Consider the following 14,755-nt stretch of genomic DNA (forward strand, 5'->3'; position numbering starts at 1 on the left):
TTGGATACTTGAGATATAGCAGGTTCAAGACAAAATGATTGGCTCATAGTATTTTATGTACGCCTGAAAATCCTTTTCCTTTGATCTTTGTCTAGGTTGAAACTGTGGCTTCTTATGTATAAAATATGGTAAAAGGTAAGAGATTTAATTGTCATTCTTATTTATTAATATCTTTAGTTTGGATTTTTTTTTCATGAGAGTTAATTTGAATTACTGTATATTGCTTGTTTCTGATTGAGGAATAAGTACAATTATTTCTATGAATCTCCCCTCCCCTGATGTTCATGTTACTTTTCTCTCTTGAACCTTGCTTATATCAACATTTACCCCCCCCCCAAAAAAAAAAAAATGAAACCAATATTCCTGTTTTCTCTCCTTTTAATAGACTCAGGCTTCTGGTAGAGAATTAGGACAATATAGCAACTAGTGGCAATAACCACAGCTTGGGTAAGCTGCACCATCTTTCATCTGTTGGTTTGCGTTAATCTTGCTTTGTCAAGGCAACTTTATTCCATGTGAATTTTCCTGATATAAGTGCTATTTTGGTTATTAGTTTTCAATTATTTCTGTGAACCTCTTGTGATATTCACCTTGCTTTTCTCTCTCAAAGCTGTTTAAATGTAAGCTGTTCAAGTGTCGACAACTTCCCAAAATATAATTGTTTTTTTCTCCTAGTATATATCCTCCCCTCTGGAACCATTGAGCCATCTGGTAGTCAACAGCAGCTATCTAGTTTATGATGCATCATAGCTTCTTTCCTTTCAGTTCTTTCGTCATCTGTAAAGTGTTTGGTTGTCGATATTTAGCACAATCATTCCAATCGGATTTTGTGTTTTTTAGATTTTATTTGGGGATGGATTTTCTGGAATTGGTATGAATGCTGGTGACAGTAGTCCATTTATGAACGTTTAAATCGCAGTATTAATATGAATTATGCCCAGCTTTGTGATACATATAAGACGTAGGATTATATTTTATTTTTTTGTGTGGAGGAAGGCTGGTTGCTTATGTTCCTCCTTTTAGGCGTTGTGTCAGCTGATAGCTAACAGCTTTGATGGGTCAAACATAAAGTAAATTAACCTTTAGTATACACTTTTATTATTTAGTTTTATTTGTATTTAACCTTGGGGAAATCCAGAGATGACTGAGAACTCTTGGCTAACTTATTCAGTTTTGCCTACCAATTCTAATGACCATTCAGTCAGGGTTCTGGTGCAGCAACGCCTAGGCACCCCATTTCACCCTTAGGAACTTCCTGTTGGTGGGGTGGACAGGGATCTGAAAATACGCGTCCTTTAGGTCTAGGGACATCATGAAGTCTCCCTCCCTCAAGGCTGCCATTACCGACTTCGGGGTGTCCATCTTGAAGTCGGTCTTGCATATGAACTTGTTGAGGGCCGACAGATCTATGACCGGCCTCCAATCCCCTGTTGCCTTCTCCACCAGGAAGAGCCTGCTGTAAAACCCCGGCGTGGGGTTCTTCTCTAGTTCCAATGCTCCTTTGGCGAGCATGGCCGACACTTCCTCCTGTAATGCCGCTTTCTTTAAGGGGTCCTTGGGAGCCAACCACTCCGCCTGTCAGTCGGGAATTAGAGGGGGCGGGTCCGCCAGGAAGGGCACCCTGTACCCGTCCCTCAGGACTGCTACGGTCCATGGATCTGCTCCGTTGTCCCGCCAAGCTTGCCAAGAGTGTTTGAGGCATCCCCCTACCTGAGGCTTTGGCAGGAGTGGGGACCCTCTCTCCCTACCTTCTGGAGGCACGGCTCGAAAGTCCTCTCCTGGAGTTTAAGTAGCTAGGCCTAAAGGAGGCCTGCGGGGTCGTACTTACCCTACGGGAGGGCTGTGAGGCTTGATGCCAGGACACCGAAGGGGAATCTCTTCTGGGTTGGGCTGAAGAGGTGTGGGGACCGTCTGGAGCAACTCTTCTATGCGCAGGGCATCTTGCCGCTGGGGGCCTGGACTTTCCTGCCTCCTTGATTTTCCTCACTCTCTCCATCACTTCCCCGACTGCCTTCAGGGGGAGGACGGAGTTGCCCCACACCGGGGAGCTCCTCAGGCACCTCGCCTCCCTCTCGGGTAGCCTACAGAGTAGTTTATTGAGGACGGTGTCTCTCTTCCGTAGGAACCAGTTAGCCGTCTGCGTGAGGGACTGGAACGTGAGGAACTTCATCGCCTTTCCCCCTGAGCGGATCAGTTCTTGCAATAAGGTTTGATTCTCCGGCACGGAGAGATCATGAGAGGACTGAAAACCCATTAGAGTACAAGCCCACCAGTCCAGCCAAGACATGACGTTGACTATGTCCTGGGCCGTGTCCTCCATCATTGTGGCCTCCACTGGGGAAAAACACACTGGGGCGGAGGAGGCCCTGTCTTCTGCACTTCCCTGGTTCAGCGTGGCTATCGCCGCTTCGACTGCACAGGGACCCCCACGTCAACCGTCCGGGACGTAGAACCGTTTTTGTGATCTTAGGCCTGGAAGCAGCTTGGAGGACCCTTGGGCCCTGGGGGAGTCTGCTTGACCCGCGACGTACCTGTCGACATGGTCCATACCCAATTTCACGTCTGGCGCTAGAGGAAGGGTTAGAGACGGCTTTTGTTGGACAGGGTTGTCCACTAACCTGCCCAGACCCGAGAGCCTGGCCTGCTCCGTCGAGGGTTTCGGGTCGTCTAGCCTGTGGTGCTGCCTGATGAGCGCGAGCACCTTATTGTAGGAGGAGACGTCATCCGCCGAGCACTCTCCCCCTTCTATTAGGCCTTCCGCCACCTGATCCTCCGTGGCGGGCACCCGTCCGGTCACGGATGGAGCCGCCTGAGAGGCTAGGTCCCCTCTCTACCGCCGTACCAATGGCGCGGAGACTTCCAGTACGGGTGGATCCGCTGGGACGGGAGTAGCTGTCATGGGTCTACCCCCTCCCGCGGAGTTCCGTGGGGCCGGGGGCCTACGAAGAACTTCCGGTTGCTCCTGGCGCTTGGGCTGAGCTGCCATGGAACCGGGGCCAGGGGCCATGCTGCAGGGGCGAAAGAGTGTCTCTTTCCCCTGGCCGGATGGAGCCCGTGCCTTCGCGGGCTTGGGCTTGGCAAAAGTGACCTGTGCCGACGACTTCGGGCGGCGGGAGGACCGACTGGAGGTCCCGTGTCGCAAGGGCGATGGAGCGGCTCTAGGGAGCCACCCGGAAGAGCCTGGAGCGTAGGCTGCCTTGATAAGTTCGCTGCGTGGAATAGTTACACGGACCCACTTGTCTCTGGACAAACGGCCTTTCCTGTGTTTCTTCCTGGAGGTCTTTGCACGCTTCCTGGACAGGGCTGATCGCGAGGTCCTTCGGGACCTCTTCCGCTTCTTCCTAGTCTCCCGGGGACCGGAATCTAACGAGGAGGAAGAGTCCGACAAAGATGGTGAAGAGGAGGACGATGACGGGGAGGAAGACGAGCTCTCCGAGTCCTCCAAGACTTTTGATGCCGATGTAGGGTCCACGTGTCGTTTCACCGGCGTGAACGGCTGCATAAAGTCGGGCGGGAGCGTCGATGACGGCGCCGGGGGAGTCCGTATAGTCTTCTTGGAGGCGTACCAGCTACCAAACTCCTCCTCTTGCCGCATCGGAGACCTGAAGGGCGTCCTAAGCGCCGTCCATGCGATGGAGTCTGGGTTCGATGAGCCTGTCGACGGCCTCTCCTTGTCCGCTTCTCCCCCGGGCGCTGAAGCACCTGAAACACATAGCCACGATGCGGGGGAAGGGGCCGGAGCAGACTTCCCCCACACCGGGTCTTCGGTCAAGACGGGCCCTGTAGGCACCAGATCCTTGTCTCCCGAGTACACTCCCCCCCCCCCCCCAGCAGGCCCCCCACACGCCTGTGAAGAAACAACATCCCCCACATCAGGAACATCAGACTCATGGGGATCGGCAAAGGGCTGTTTCCCCGCAACAGACTTATCTCGTCCCCTTCTCTGGGTAGGGGAAGGTGGAGGAGAACCTTTCTCAGACGGAGCCGTGGGCGAAGCCAAGGGTGAGGCGGTACCCGCCTTCTTAGGGTATCTCTTGGACGCTTTCTTCTTCTTTGTACCGTTCAGTGCCCACTGGATCTCGGGCCAGGACTTGCACTCCGGACACGTGGCGGACGGGGAACACACTACCCCTACATGACGAACACAGGGTATGCGGATCAACCTCCGGTTTAGAGATGAATGCACCACAAGATTTACCGGCATTAGGCCCGGGGCAACAACGTTGGTGATCCATAATACCCCACCAAGGCACCAAGCAACACAAGAACACAGGGGAAAGAGGTAGATGATAGGATATATAGTAAACACGCGTTAACCACGTGGGGACACAAAGGATCGCATGGGATGTGAGAGAGCGGCGAGATGTTAATCACGCGGCGACCAGAAGCTTACTGGTGACCGAGACCTAGCCACGCGCTCTCGCTGACCTGGGTCGCCTCAGGGCGAGTATTCATCCGCCATAGAGGGACCCACTATAGAAAACAGAGATAAGGGAAACTACACAAAATTCTAGTCGGTTGGGAGGAGAATCCCAGATACTCCTAAGAAAGTAGTTCGAGGTAAGTACTCCGTTTTGGAACAAGTACCGTTTTGGTTGATAATTGTTAGATATCATCATCAGTCACAATGACAACTCCTGAATTGCTGACTACAGAATGATCATACAACACTTCCAGCCTGAAAATTCATGATCGTTCCACCTCTAGATATGTCTATAGATGGAATCTGGAAGGTAGGCTGGAAATGTCTCGGATGTGAGATTTAGAGAATGTGCAATGCGAGATATCCCCCCCTACTGATAGTAGATAACATATCTCTATTGCTTCCTCCTAACACACCTCTTATTTTGAAGAACAAAAGGTTTATATATGCATAAGAATAAACACCTCTAATGAAGGTGGTAGTCATCTACAAAGAATTTACTTCTGAGATTAATCCCTTTAATTTTTTTTGTTTAAAAGTAGGTCATGTAAAATCTATCCATTGTATTGCTTTGTGATCTTTATTTGTATATAATTCATTAAAATTTATATATATGCTATTTATACATAAGTGTTATGATATATATTTATATGTAATTTAATGATCAACTATGCTTTATATTTGCTACTATTCCCATGCTTCAGCTTCAGCAGGTTAAAATTAATCACAGTCATTATAAATAATAGGAAGTTTTCCTCATTGTGCTTTATGTATTTACTACATAATTACTTTTGCCCGAATTAAAATGAAGGCTATTTTGAATTTTGCAAAGTTTTATATTTTGATTTTGGTAGTTCATTTTAATTTCTGAGGGTTTGACTTCAAAACTTTGTCAAAGAAGTTGAATCTCACTCACTAGACTAACTTCTAAACTTTACACTTTCATACAGATAATTTCATACACAGAATTATACGAGAAGTTACATACTGTACTTCTGATTTAGTATTTTAGCAAAACTCCATTTCAGTTGCTATACAGAAACATATAAGTAACATGTAAACCATTGAAAATTTGCTGAGCAAACATTTATGTACTCAGAAAGAATGCAAGGCCTGCCTGTCTCCACTCATGGTGGGGTAATGAGCACGGCACATCTACACTGACAACCACTTTCTCTCTTTGTGATGAAGAATATACAGGAAGCGATAACAGGTCCTCGTGGTACACTCGAGTTTGTAGGTCCTGAAATGTATAAACTTGGATTAATGGCAATTTGAAAATCTTTAAATTAAAAGTAGAATTACTACCCTGGTAGCTGTAAATCCTTAGGACTCAATATTTCAATCAATCATACTAAAGCAATAAAATTGTTAGAGGCCTATCAACATCAGCTTGAGCAAACCCTGCATTCCTCAAAACTCTTCACTTTATTTTGTGACAACCTATACAAGTGCTCATTGTTCCTACACAAACCTTTCGCTCTTTACTGTGGATTTATGTTTTCAGCATAGCTGGAATCTAGCCATAAACTTTTGGGTGAGGTGTAAACAACCCTTTGCTAGTTAGCAGTGGGTAGACGTGCTGTCTCAATCTCATGTTAACCCCACCAATTTCTAGCCGTAAAACTAAAATTGTTCCAATACGGAGTACTTACCTCAAACTACTTTCTCAGGAGTATCTGGGATCTCCTCCCATCCGACCAGAATTTTGTGTAGTTTACCCTACTTCCGTTTTCTATGCGGGGTAATCGCTGGCGGAGTGATACGCTCCCAGAGACGACCCGGGGTCAGAGAGCATGCTTGCTCAGGTCTCGATCTCCAGTAAGTTTTTGGTCGCGTCGGCGTTAACACCCCGACGCTCTCTCTTAACCCAGTGCGACCCTTTGTGTCCCCGACCCCTTTGTGTATCACGCGGTCCCTATGTGCTTCCCTATCCTTTCCCTCCGTGTTCCTGTGTCTCGCGGTGTAATACTAGTGCGTTATGGAGCATCCCCGTCGTTGCCCTGGGCCTGTGGTCGGCAAATCGTGTGGCGCTTTCCTCTCTAAGCCCGAAGTTGACACGCACTCCTTGTGTTCGTCGTGTAGGGGCAGTGTGTGTTCCCCTACAGCCACATGTCCGGAGTGCGAGTCTTGGAATGAAGTGCAGTGGGTGCGATATGGCACTTAAAAGAAGAAGGCCTCTCGACGGTCCCCTAGGAAATCCAGCGTCGCTTCGCCCGGCTTCCCGTCGGACAGAATCCGTCTTCTCCTACCCAGTGTAGAGGTCGAGGTAAGTCTGTTGCGGGGAAGCGGCCTGTGGCCGTTCCCCAGGAGTCTGATTTACCTGACAGTGGGATTGTGTCTTCGGTCCAGGCAAGTGGGGGGCCTGAGGAGGGCCGGGTGTGTATCCGGGGACGGAGCCTTGGTGAAAGCAGGTCCCGTCTCTTCGGACGATCCGATGTGGGGTAAAATGGCGGCAGTCTCTTCTCCCGCCTCTTGGGCAGGTTTTTCAGGTGTGTCAGCAGCCGAGGGTGCCGCCGAGAAGGACGACTCGCCGCCATCAGACACCCTCGTGTGGGCGCCTCCGAAGACGCCCTTCAGATCGCCCCTGAGGATGGAAGAGGAGTTTGAGACCTGGTTCCCCAGCGAGGAGCTCCCCCGCTCCCCTCCAACGCCTTCAGCTACGTTCCCGGCGGACTTCATGGAGCCTTCGTCGCCGGCCGAACCTCATGCAGAACCACCAGCAATGCGGCAAGATTCAGGCCCTCCAACGAGGTCCTACTGGTCTCCGGGCTCCTCGGTCAAGGCCTACTCCTACTCGTCGGAAGACGGAGCCCCAAGAGACCATAGGAGATGACAAGATAGGTCCCGCAGGAGGCGATCTCGCTCGCGCTCCCATTCAAGATCCCGCCACGTGAGTAGACGTTCCAGATCCTCAGGAGGAAGTTCAGGAGAAGCCTTTCGCCGGAGGAAGAATGGGTGCGAGTCTCCATCCCCCGTAGCCAACTCCTGGGGGCTGCAGCAGTCGCGGGCACCTCGGGATGGAGCCCTAGGCCCCGCTCACCGGTAGGTTTTGTCGACGAAAGTAAGTATGAACGTCGGAGGGACTAGTCTCATCAGGCACCAAGGGACAGGCACACGTCCGCGAAGGTTCCGACTCCACCCGCCCAGCGGGGAGAGTCACCCCTTTGGTCTGGCAGCCGCGTCCCGGCCTCAAGATCTTCGATGAATCGTCCAGAATGGGAGGAACACCTTTCCTCGACGGGCAAGCCCGCAGACCCCTGGTCCGCCGGAAGAAGAGATAAATCTAGGACAGAGGCCTCCGTTCCAGCGGCGATGGCCGTCCTACTGCCTGAAGCGAGGGGACTGGACCACTCCAGGAGGATACCTCTTCCTCGTACGGCTCTCCCCGTCGGAGGTCCTTCGTCACAAGAACTGGGACACCCAACGGACAAGGTAGAGGACGGGGAAGAAGGTTCGCCAGTGGAGGTTTCTGCATACATGAGGGTGATAGGCCTCATCCGACGGCACCATAGGCTGGACGAACCAGAGCCCTCTACTGACGAGGTCTAGCTCTCGAGCCTTAACAGGCTGGTGGATGCGTCTATACAACAGAGGCCCTCGCTAGCCCTCCCTTTAGCTAGAGATGTGAAGCTGGGATTGGCGCACGCTAGCAAGATCGTGGCCAACCATGCGGAAGCTCCTAAGAACCAGAGCGCCTCTAGACTTCTCCAGGGCCTGAAGACGCAGTCCCAGTTCTACCTCCCGGAAGAACACCGCGCGGGGGCCTGCACAGTGGAACCAGCAGTCGCCATCTTGGGACAGGGTGCAGCAGAGGAGAGGGCTACCACGGCCCTGGTTTGTTTCTCCCCGGCGGAGACTGCCATGATGGAGGAGCTGTCCAGGGACTTGGTTCACATGTCATCATGGCTGGATTGGTGGGCCTCCACGCTGGTAGGGTTCCAGTCCTCGCACGACTTCGCAATCCCGGAAAATCAGGCCTTGCTGAAGGAGCTGATTAGCCCGGGAGGTAAGGCCCTGAAGTTCCTTTCCTATCAGTCTAAACACAAACTGCCTACTGGATACTGAGGAAAAGGGACACAGTGCTCAGTAGACTTGTAAGGCGGCTCCCTGAGAGGGAAGCGAGGTCCCTGAGGAGCCTTTCACTGTGGGACGAGTCAGTTTTCCCCCTCAAGGAAGTGGAAGAGATGGTGGAGAAGGTGAGGAAACTAAAGGATGCGAGAGAACCCAGGACCCCTCCAGCAAGAAGACCCACCCATAGAAGAGCACCTTCTGACGTCCCTCTCCCTCCTCGCGCCTCACCTAACCAGCCCAGGAGAGACGCCCCTACTACATCCTGGCAGCAACCTTCGCAGCCCTCCCGTAGGAGAACGTCGGCTGCGTAGTCAGCATTCAGGCTCTCCTGTTCAGCCGCCAAAAGAGGTCGTTCGGGCCGCGCCTCTCGAAGGAGATAGGGAGAGAGGCCCCCTACTCCTGCCGAAGCCTCAGGTGGGGGGATGCCTCAAACATTCTTGGCAAGCATGGCGGGACCACGGATCGGACCCGTGGACCGTGACAGTCCTGAAAGAAGGGTACAGGTTGCCCTTCCTGGTGGACCCCCCACCTCTGATACCAGATCTACAGGCGGAATGGTTGGCACCGAAGGACCCCTTGAGAAGGACGGCCCTGCAAGAAGAGGTCTCTGCTATGCTAGCGAAAGGGGCAATGGAACCAGTCAAGAACCCAGGTCCAGGGTTCTACAGCAGACTCTTCCTGGTGGAGAAAGCGACAGGGGGCTGGAGACCGGTCATAGGACTCTCAGCCCTCAACAGGTTCGTGTGCAAGACCGACTTCATGATGTCCATAGACCTCAAGGACGCATACTTCCAGGTCCCTGTCCACCCCTCCAGCAGGAAGTACCTAAGGGTAAAATGGAGTACCCAAACGTTACAGTTCAAGATCCTCTGCTTCGGTCTGTTCACAGCCCCTCAGGTCTCCACGAGGATCTTCGCGACAGTCTCAGCCTGGGAGGACAAACAGGGCATCCGCCTGATTCGGTACCTGGAGGACTGGTTGTTGCTTTCAGCCTCAAGGGAAGTACTGAGGGGTCAAGGCGCGAAGCTCCTGCAGTTCTGCAGCGTCCTGGGTATCACCATCAACCTGGAGAAGTCCCAATTGATACCCTCCACCAGGATGACCTACCTCGGGATGGTCCTGGACTCCCGGTTGGCAAGAGCATTCCCTTCTGCGGAGACTCTGGACAACCTGAGCCAGATCCTACGGCCCTTCCTGTCAGGTCAGCCCAGGAGAGCCAGGGACTGGCAGAGACTGAGAGCCAGGGACTGGCAGAGACTGATAGGTCACCTCGAGTCATTGGAGAATCTAGTCCCACAGGGGAGCCTCAAACTCAGGGGAGTACAGTGGAACCTGAAGGAGACCTGGAACCCGAGAGACTCCCCGAACAAGGTGGTCCCGATGTCCCCGGAAACGAAAGAGGTCCTCGAGTGGTGGCACGACATATCGAACACCCTCAAGGGGATGCCCTTCGCGGCCGACCCTCCAGAGATGCTCCTGTTCACGGACGCATCCAAGGAGGGTTGGGGTGCTCATCTCCTCGACAGCACAGGAAGATGGGGAGCCGAAGAGAAGAACCTGCACATTAACGTACTGGAAATGATGGCAGTGCAAAGGGCATGCCTAGATTTTGTTCAGAAGCTCCGGGGAAACACCGTGGCACTGATGTGCGACAACGCCACGGTGGTGGCCTACATAAAGAAGCAAGGAGGACTAAAATCGAGGGAGTTGTGTGGCCTCAAGTTGGAGTTCCTGGAATGGGCCGAAAGGGAGCAGATCAAGATCTCGGCCAGGTTCATTCCTGGGAAGATGAACGTCCTGGCCAACGGCCTCAGCAGAATGGGTCAAGTGGTGGGGTCCGAGTGGTCCTTGCATCCAGAAGTGGCCAAGACTCTGATTCAGAAGTGGGGCTCGCCAGTAATAGACCTCTTCGCCACGAGGCTGAACGCACAGCTCCCCGTGTTTTGTTCTCCTGTGCCAGATCCAGGAGCGGTGTTCGAGGACGCCTTCCAGCATCCTTGGGACAACCTCGACGTTTACGCCTTCCCTCCCTTCAGAATGCTCAGACAAGTCCTCAACAGGGTGAGGAGAGCGGACAACCTGTGGATGACTTTGGTAGCGCCCTGGTGGCCGGAGAGAGAGTGGTTTGCGGATCTAAAGGAACTGGCACGCCTTCCACCTTGGCCCCTTCCGGACAGGTCAGACCTTCTCCGGCAGCCACACTTTCAAAGATTCCACGAAAACCCTCGGTCCCTCTACCTTCACGCGTGGAGGTTATCGAGCATCTCCTGAGGAAAGAAGGGTATTCGGCGAAGACCGCAACGAGGATGTCAGGTTACCTGAGACGGTCGTCAGCCGCTGTGTACCAGGCTAAATGGGCTACCTTCACGAAGTGGTGCGCTGGGAAGAACATCAAGCCGTTGAAAGCCTCCATCCCGGAGATAGCTGACTTCTTGAGTCTATCTCAGGGACGAGGTAAATATGTCCATCCCAGCCATTAAAGGAGTCCGAGCCGCCCTAGGACAAGTCTTCCTCCAGACACATCTCAATGCTCATCAAGAGCTTCGAGCAATCATGCCCCCCTCAAGCGGTTAGAGTGCCTCAGTGGGACGTGGCTAGGGTCCTGAACATGCTGTCAGAACCTCCCTTCGAACCCCTAAAGGACATCTTAGACAAGGAGCTCACCTTCAAGACAGTTTTTCTGTTAGCACTGGCATCAGCAAAACGGGTAGGGGAGCTTCATGAACTTTCATACGAGGTGTCACACTTGAAGGGCTGGCGTGAAGCTCCCTTCAGGTTCGTACCATCCTTCGTGGCCAAGACCCAGAACCCAGCAGTCTTGGACCCCAAGTTTGAAGGCTTTTCGGTGCCGGCAATCCCACATTCAGACAACCCGAAGGACTTGCGGCTGTGCCCTATCAGAGCAGTATGGAAGTACTGGGAGAGGAGAGCCAGACTTAGACCCGAAATCAAGAGTCTGTTCGTTTCTTCAGGATTAGTAAAGAAACCAGTCTCCAAAAACATGATCTCCTCCTGGCTACGGCAAGTGATCATGAGAGCCTACAGTAGTGTAGGGATTCCTATTCCGGGTAAGCCTAGACCCCACGACATCAGAGGTTTGAGTACTTCGTTGGCCTTTGAGAAGAACATGGCAGTCGGCCAAATCCTGCGGGCGGGTACTTGGGCCAATAAGTCAACCTTCACAGCTCACTACATGAAGGAATGCTCGAGGAGGTCCTTGGACGGATTCTCTCTCGGTCCCGTCATTTCAGCGCTTCAAAAGATTTAAAGGTGTAGCCCCAGGGAACCTGTGTCCATGAGACACAGGTTCCTTCCTTAACCCCCCCTGTTCCCTTATTACCTTCCCTGAAATGACACTAAAATCCTTTAACTACCAGGGGCTACATCGTCAGTGAATGGATACGTCTCTAAGGATTTTTACAGAGGTGAGTTACTTAGACACTAAGATAGTTTTTTAGGTAGTTTTCCCTATTTCTCGTGTTTTCTCACGGAGGGTCAGCAGAACCTAGCCTCCTATCTAGGTTCCCCCCTTTTCTCTCCTCATCACGGTCTCTGGGTCCTGTGGTACACTCCCACCTCCTAAGGTATAAGTCTCCTAAGAAAGTAGTTCGAGGTAAGTACTCCGTGTTGGAACAAATCACAAATTTTAAGTAATTTGTATTTTTCCTAACAGTACTTACCTCGAACTACTTTTGGGTTATGGCCCGCCCATCCTATCCCGAGTGCCTTACAGGACTTAATAGAAACCTATCTTTCAAAACTTACTGGAAATCGAGACCTGAGCAAGCATGCTCTCTGACCCCGGGTCGTCTATGGGCGCGTATCACTCCGCCAGAGATTACCCCGCATAGAAAACGGGAGTAGGGTAAACTACACAAAATTCTGATGGGATGGGAGGAGATCCCAGATACTCCTAAGAAAGTAGTTCGAGGTAAGTACTGTTAGGAAAAATACAAATTACTTAAAATTTGTGATATTTCTTTGCTCCCATATTAACAAACCTGGAGTTAATTATATGGATTATCTTCTAGCGTAGCTGGAAGGTAGCCATTAGACTTTAACTGCGAGGTAGCAAACCTGCCGAAACGCTTGAGCGGGTAGGCTACTGGTGGCTGGGGGTACCCAGCCTCTATATATATATATATATATACTCTCCCAGCAGTGAGAGACGTCACTTTTTCTTTTGGCTAGGTAGAGATCGGACGTGTCCTCTCCCTGAATACAATTGGACTTTTTTTTATTTAGCCTTCTCTTTTCAGGGGTGCATGTTCTCTTAACAATCGCCTTCATGTGAACCTGTCCAGGACGCGAGGGTGCCGCGTGTGGTACTTTCATGTCTTCATTGGAGACCAAACCGCATTCTCTTTGTCCTTCATGCAGAGGGCATCGCTGCGAGCAGGGTTTGCCCTGCGCAGAGTGCAGGGAGTGGCCTGCCTCCCCATGGGAGAAATTTGCGCGGCGCAGAAAGGTGGCGGTAAAGCGCGATCTTTCTCCCTCAGGTGACGAGAGCACGTTCTTCTTCACGCAACCCCAAAATCTCTTTCGAAAGCTTCTCGCTCGCGCTCTTCCGAGGGTCGATCGAGTAGGAGCGCGGACCGACTAACTCCTTGGCAGCCCTGGGATTCTGGGAGGGGTCGTTGCTTCCTCTAGAGGAGCAACTTCACCTCCAGCTGTTGGAGAGGGAGAGCCATTCTCCTTTACAGAGTTGTTCCAGGTGTGGTCATCCTTGGGGATTTCTGGACTCCCTTCGAAGGAGGAGCTGCTATACCTTCTTCAGCGTGGTGCCAGGAAGGACTCTTCTCCGGTGCCGTCGACATCTCACACTTTGGAACTGTGCAAGGTCCATCTTTCGCCCTCTCCTGGCCCTTCCACACATGCACAAGGTGATGGCTCGCGTTTGCATCTCCAAGGGCCCCCTGCTGACAACGAACCCTCTCTCCCTCCTCGGACATAGTCATCCCTTAACCTTCAACCCTTTGTTTCTCTCCACAGGAACCCGCAGGTTACTGGTGTAGATCTTCCAGAAACCTGCGCTCCTACCACCAGCAACGCTAAAGGATGACCATCGCCATCGCCTCACCCTTCTGAACACCGTTCAGAAGGGTGATAGGTCATCACGATCAGAGTGCTCTTCTTCTAGAAGGAACTCACGAGACTCAGCACTCTCCTCGGAAGCGTTTCTCTTCATGAAGAAAAGTCTCGCGATCGCGTTCAACCTGATCACGAGCACAGTCTAGACCTAGGTCCAGACGCTCGTGTTCTAGATCTCTGCGATCTAGATCATGAGAATGGCGCTCGCGAGGACGACGCTCCCATTCACGAGGGCAGCATTCACGCTCGCGAGGGTACTGTTCATATAAGAACAATATTCACGTTTGCGAGGCTGACGCTCACACTCGCGGGATAGGCATTCGCGATGTTCACACCATTCTCAAACGAGAGTTAGACGAGATCTCGAACCGCGTGTTCACGATCAAGGTATAGACAATCCTTGTCTAGAGGTAGACATAGGCGCACGCGCAGTCCATCCGAGCGTAGCCCCTCAACCAGACCTTCTAAAGGACCTCGGATCAGACCTGATGAAGAGATGACCATTCCTAAGACAGACATCCAGCTAAACTCCTACTGCCTTTCACCGCCTGAGGAGTATTAGCAAAGAGTTCGCTTACACCGCTTGGAAATGCGTCCCGCTGTGACACGTTCTCCAACAAGAGTAGTTCCTACTCGGAAGGCTCCGCTGCCGACGTCGTCGGACATAGGTGCTTCTCTGAGGCAGCAGGAAGGCGTTAAACCTTCCTCTTCCTGTGTGGCTCCTCATGCTCCCATTATGAACACTTCTGCTCATGAATCGCATCCATGGACGCATGAAACTTGTGATTTTGCGCGCGAATCATAGATTTAGCGAGCAAATCGACCGTTTTCAACAAGCAATTCACGTGCAGATATGTCGGAACCGCGAGCAAGTGCGGTACCAACACCTTCGCCTCGACCCTCGGCTGCTTCCACCTCCAGCGGAACAAAGAAACCCTTTCCTTAGGGTTTCAAAGAGCCTCCTAATAGGTTTGCAAATGTACTAGACCAGACCTTCTTACGCGTTCGAAGGAACGTATTCTCTGCTTCGGAGGTTATCACCTCTGTCGACTGGAGCTCCTTTTAGAGTTCCCCCCCCCAAGGGATACTCTCCTAGGGAAGTTCAGGGTTTACCTAGAGGATCAGAAATTCTTCCATGGGAGAATACGTTCATCTACACCCTGCTGA

General features: G+C 51.8%; 1 protein-coding gene across 1 annotated transcript in view; it reads right to left on the reverse strand.

Annotated features, from left to right (window-relative positions):
* Positions 1 to 4,990: 4,990 nt before the first annotated feature.
* The window catches only part of btv (beethoven), a 231,462-nt gene continuing 221,697 nt past the window's right edge, over positions 4,991 to 14,755 (reverse strand). The window contains exon 69 of the mRNA XM_068355462.1: positions 4,991 to 5,666. Coding sequence (XP_068211563.1) covers positions 5,511 to 5,666 — 156 coding nt within the window. The 3' untranslated portion in view covers positions 4,991 to 5,510. The remainder of the gene's footprint in view (positions 5,667 to 14,755) is intronic.

This window comes from Palaemon carinicauda, chromosome 31 (assembly GCF_036898095.1).
Source record: "Palaemon carinicauda isolate YSFRI2023 chromosome 31, ASM3689809v2, whole genome shotgun sequence".
Classification (NCBI taxonomy): Eukaryota; Metazoa; Arthropoda; class Malacostraca; order Decapoda; family Palaemonidae; genus Palaemon; species Palaemon carinicauda.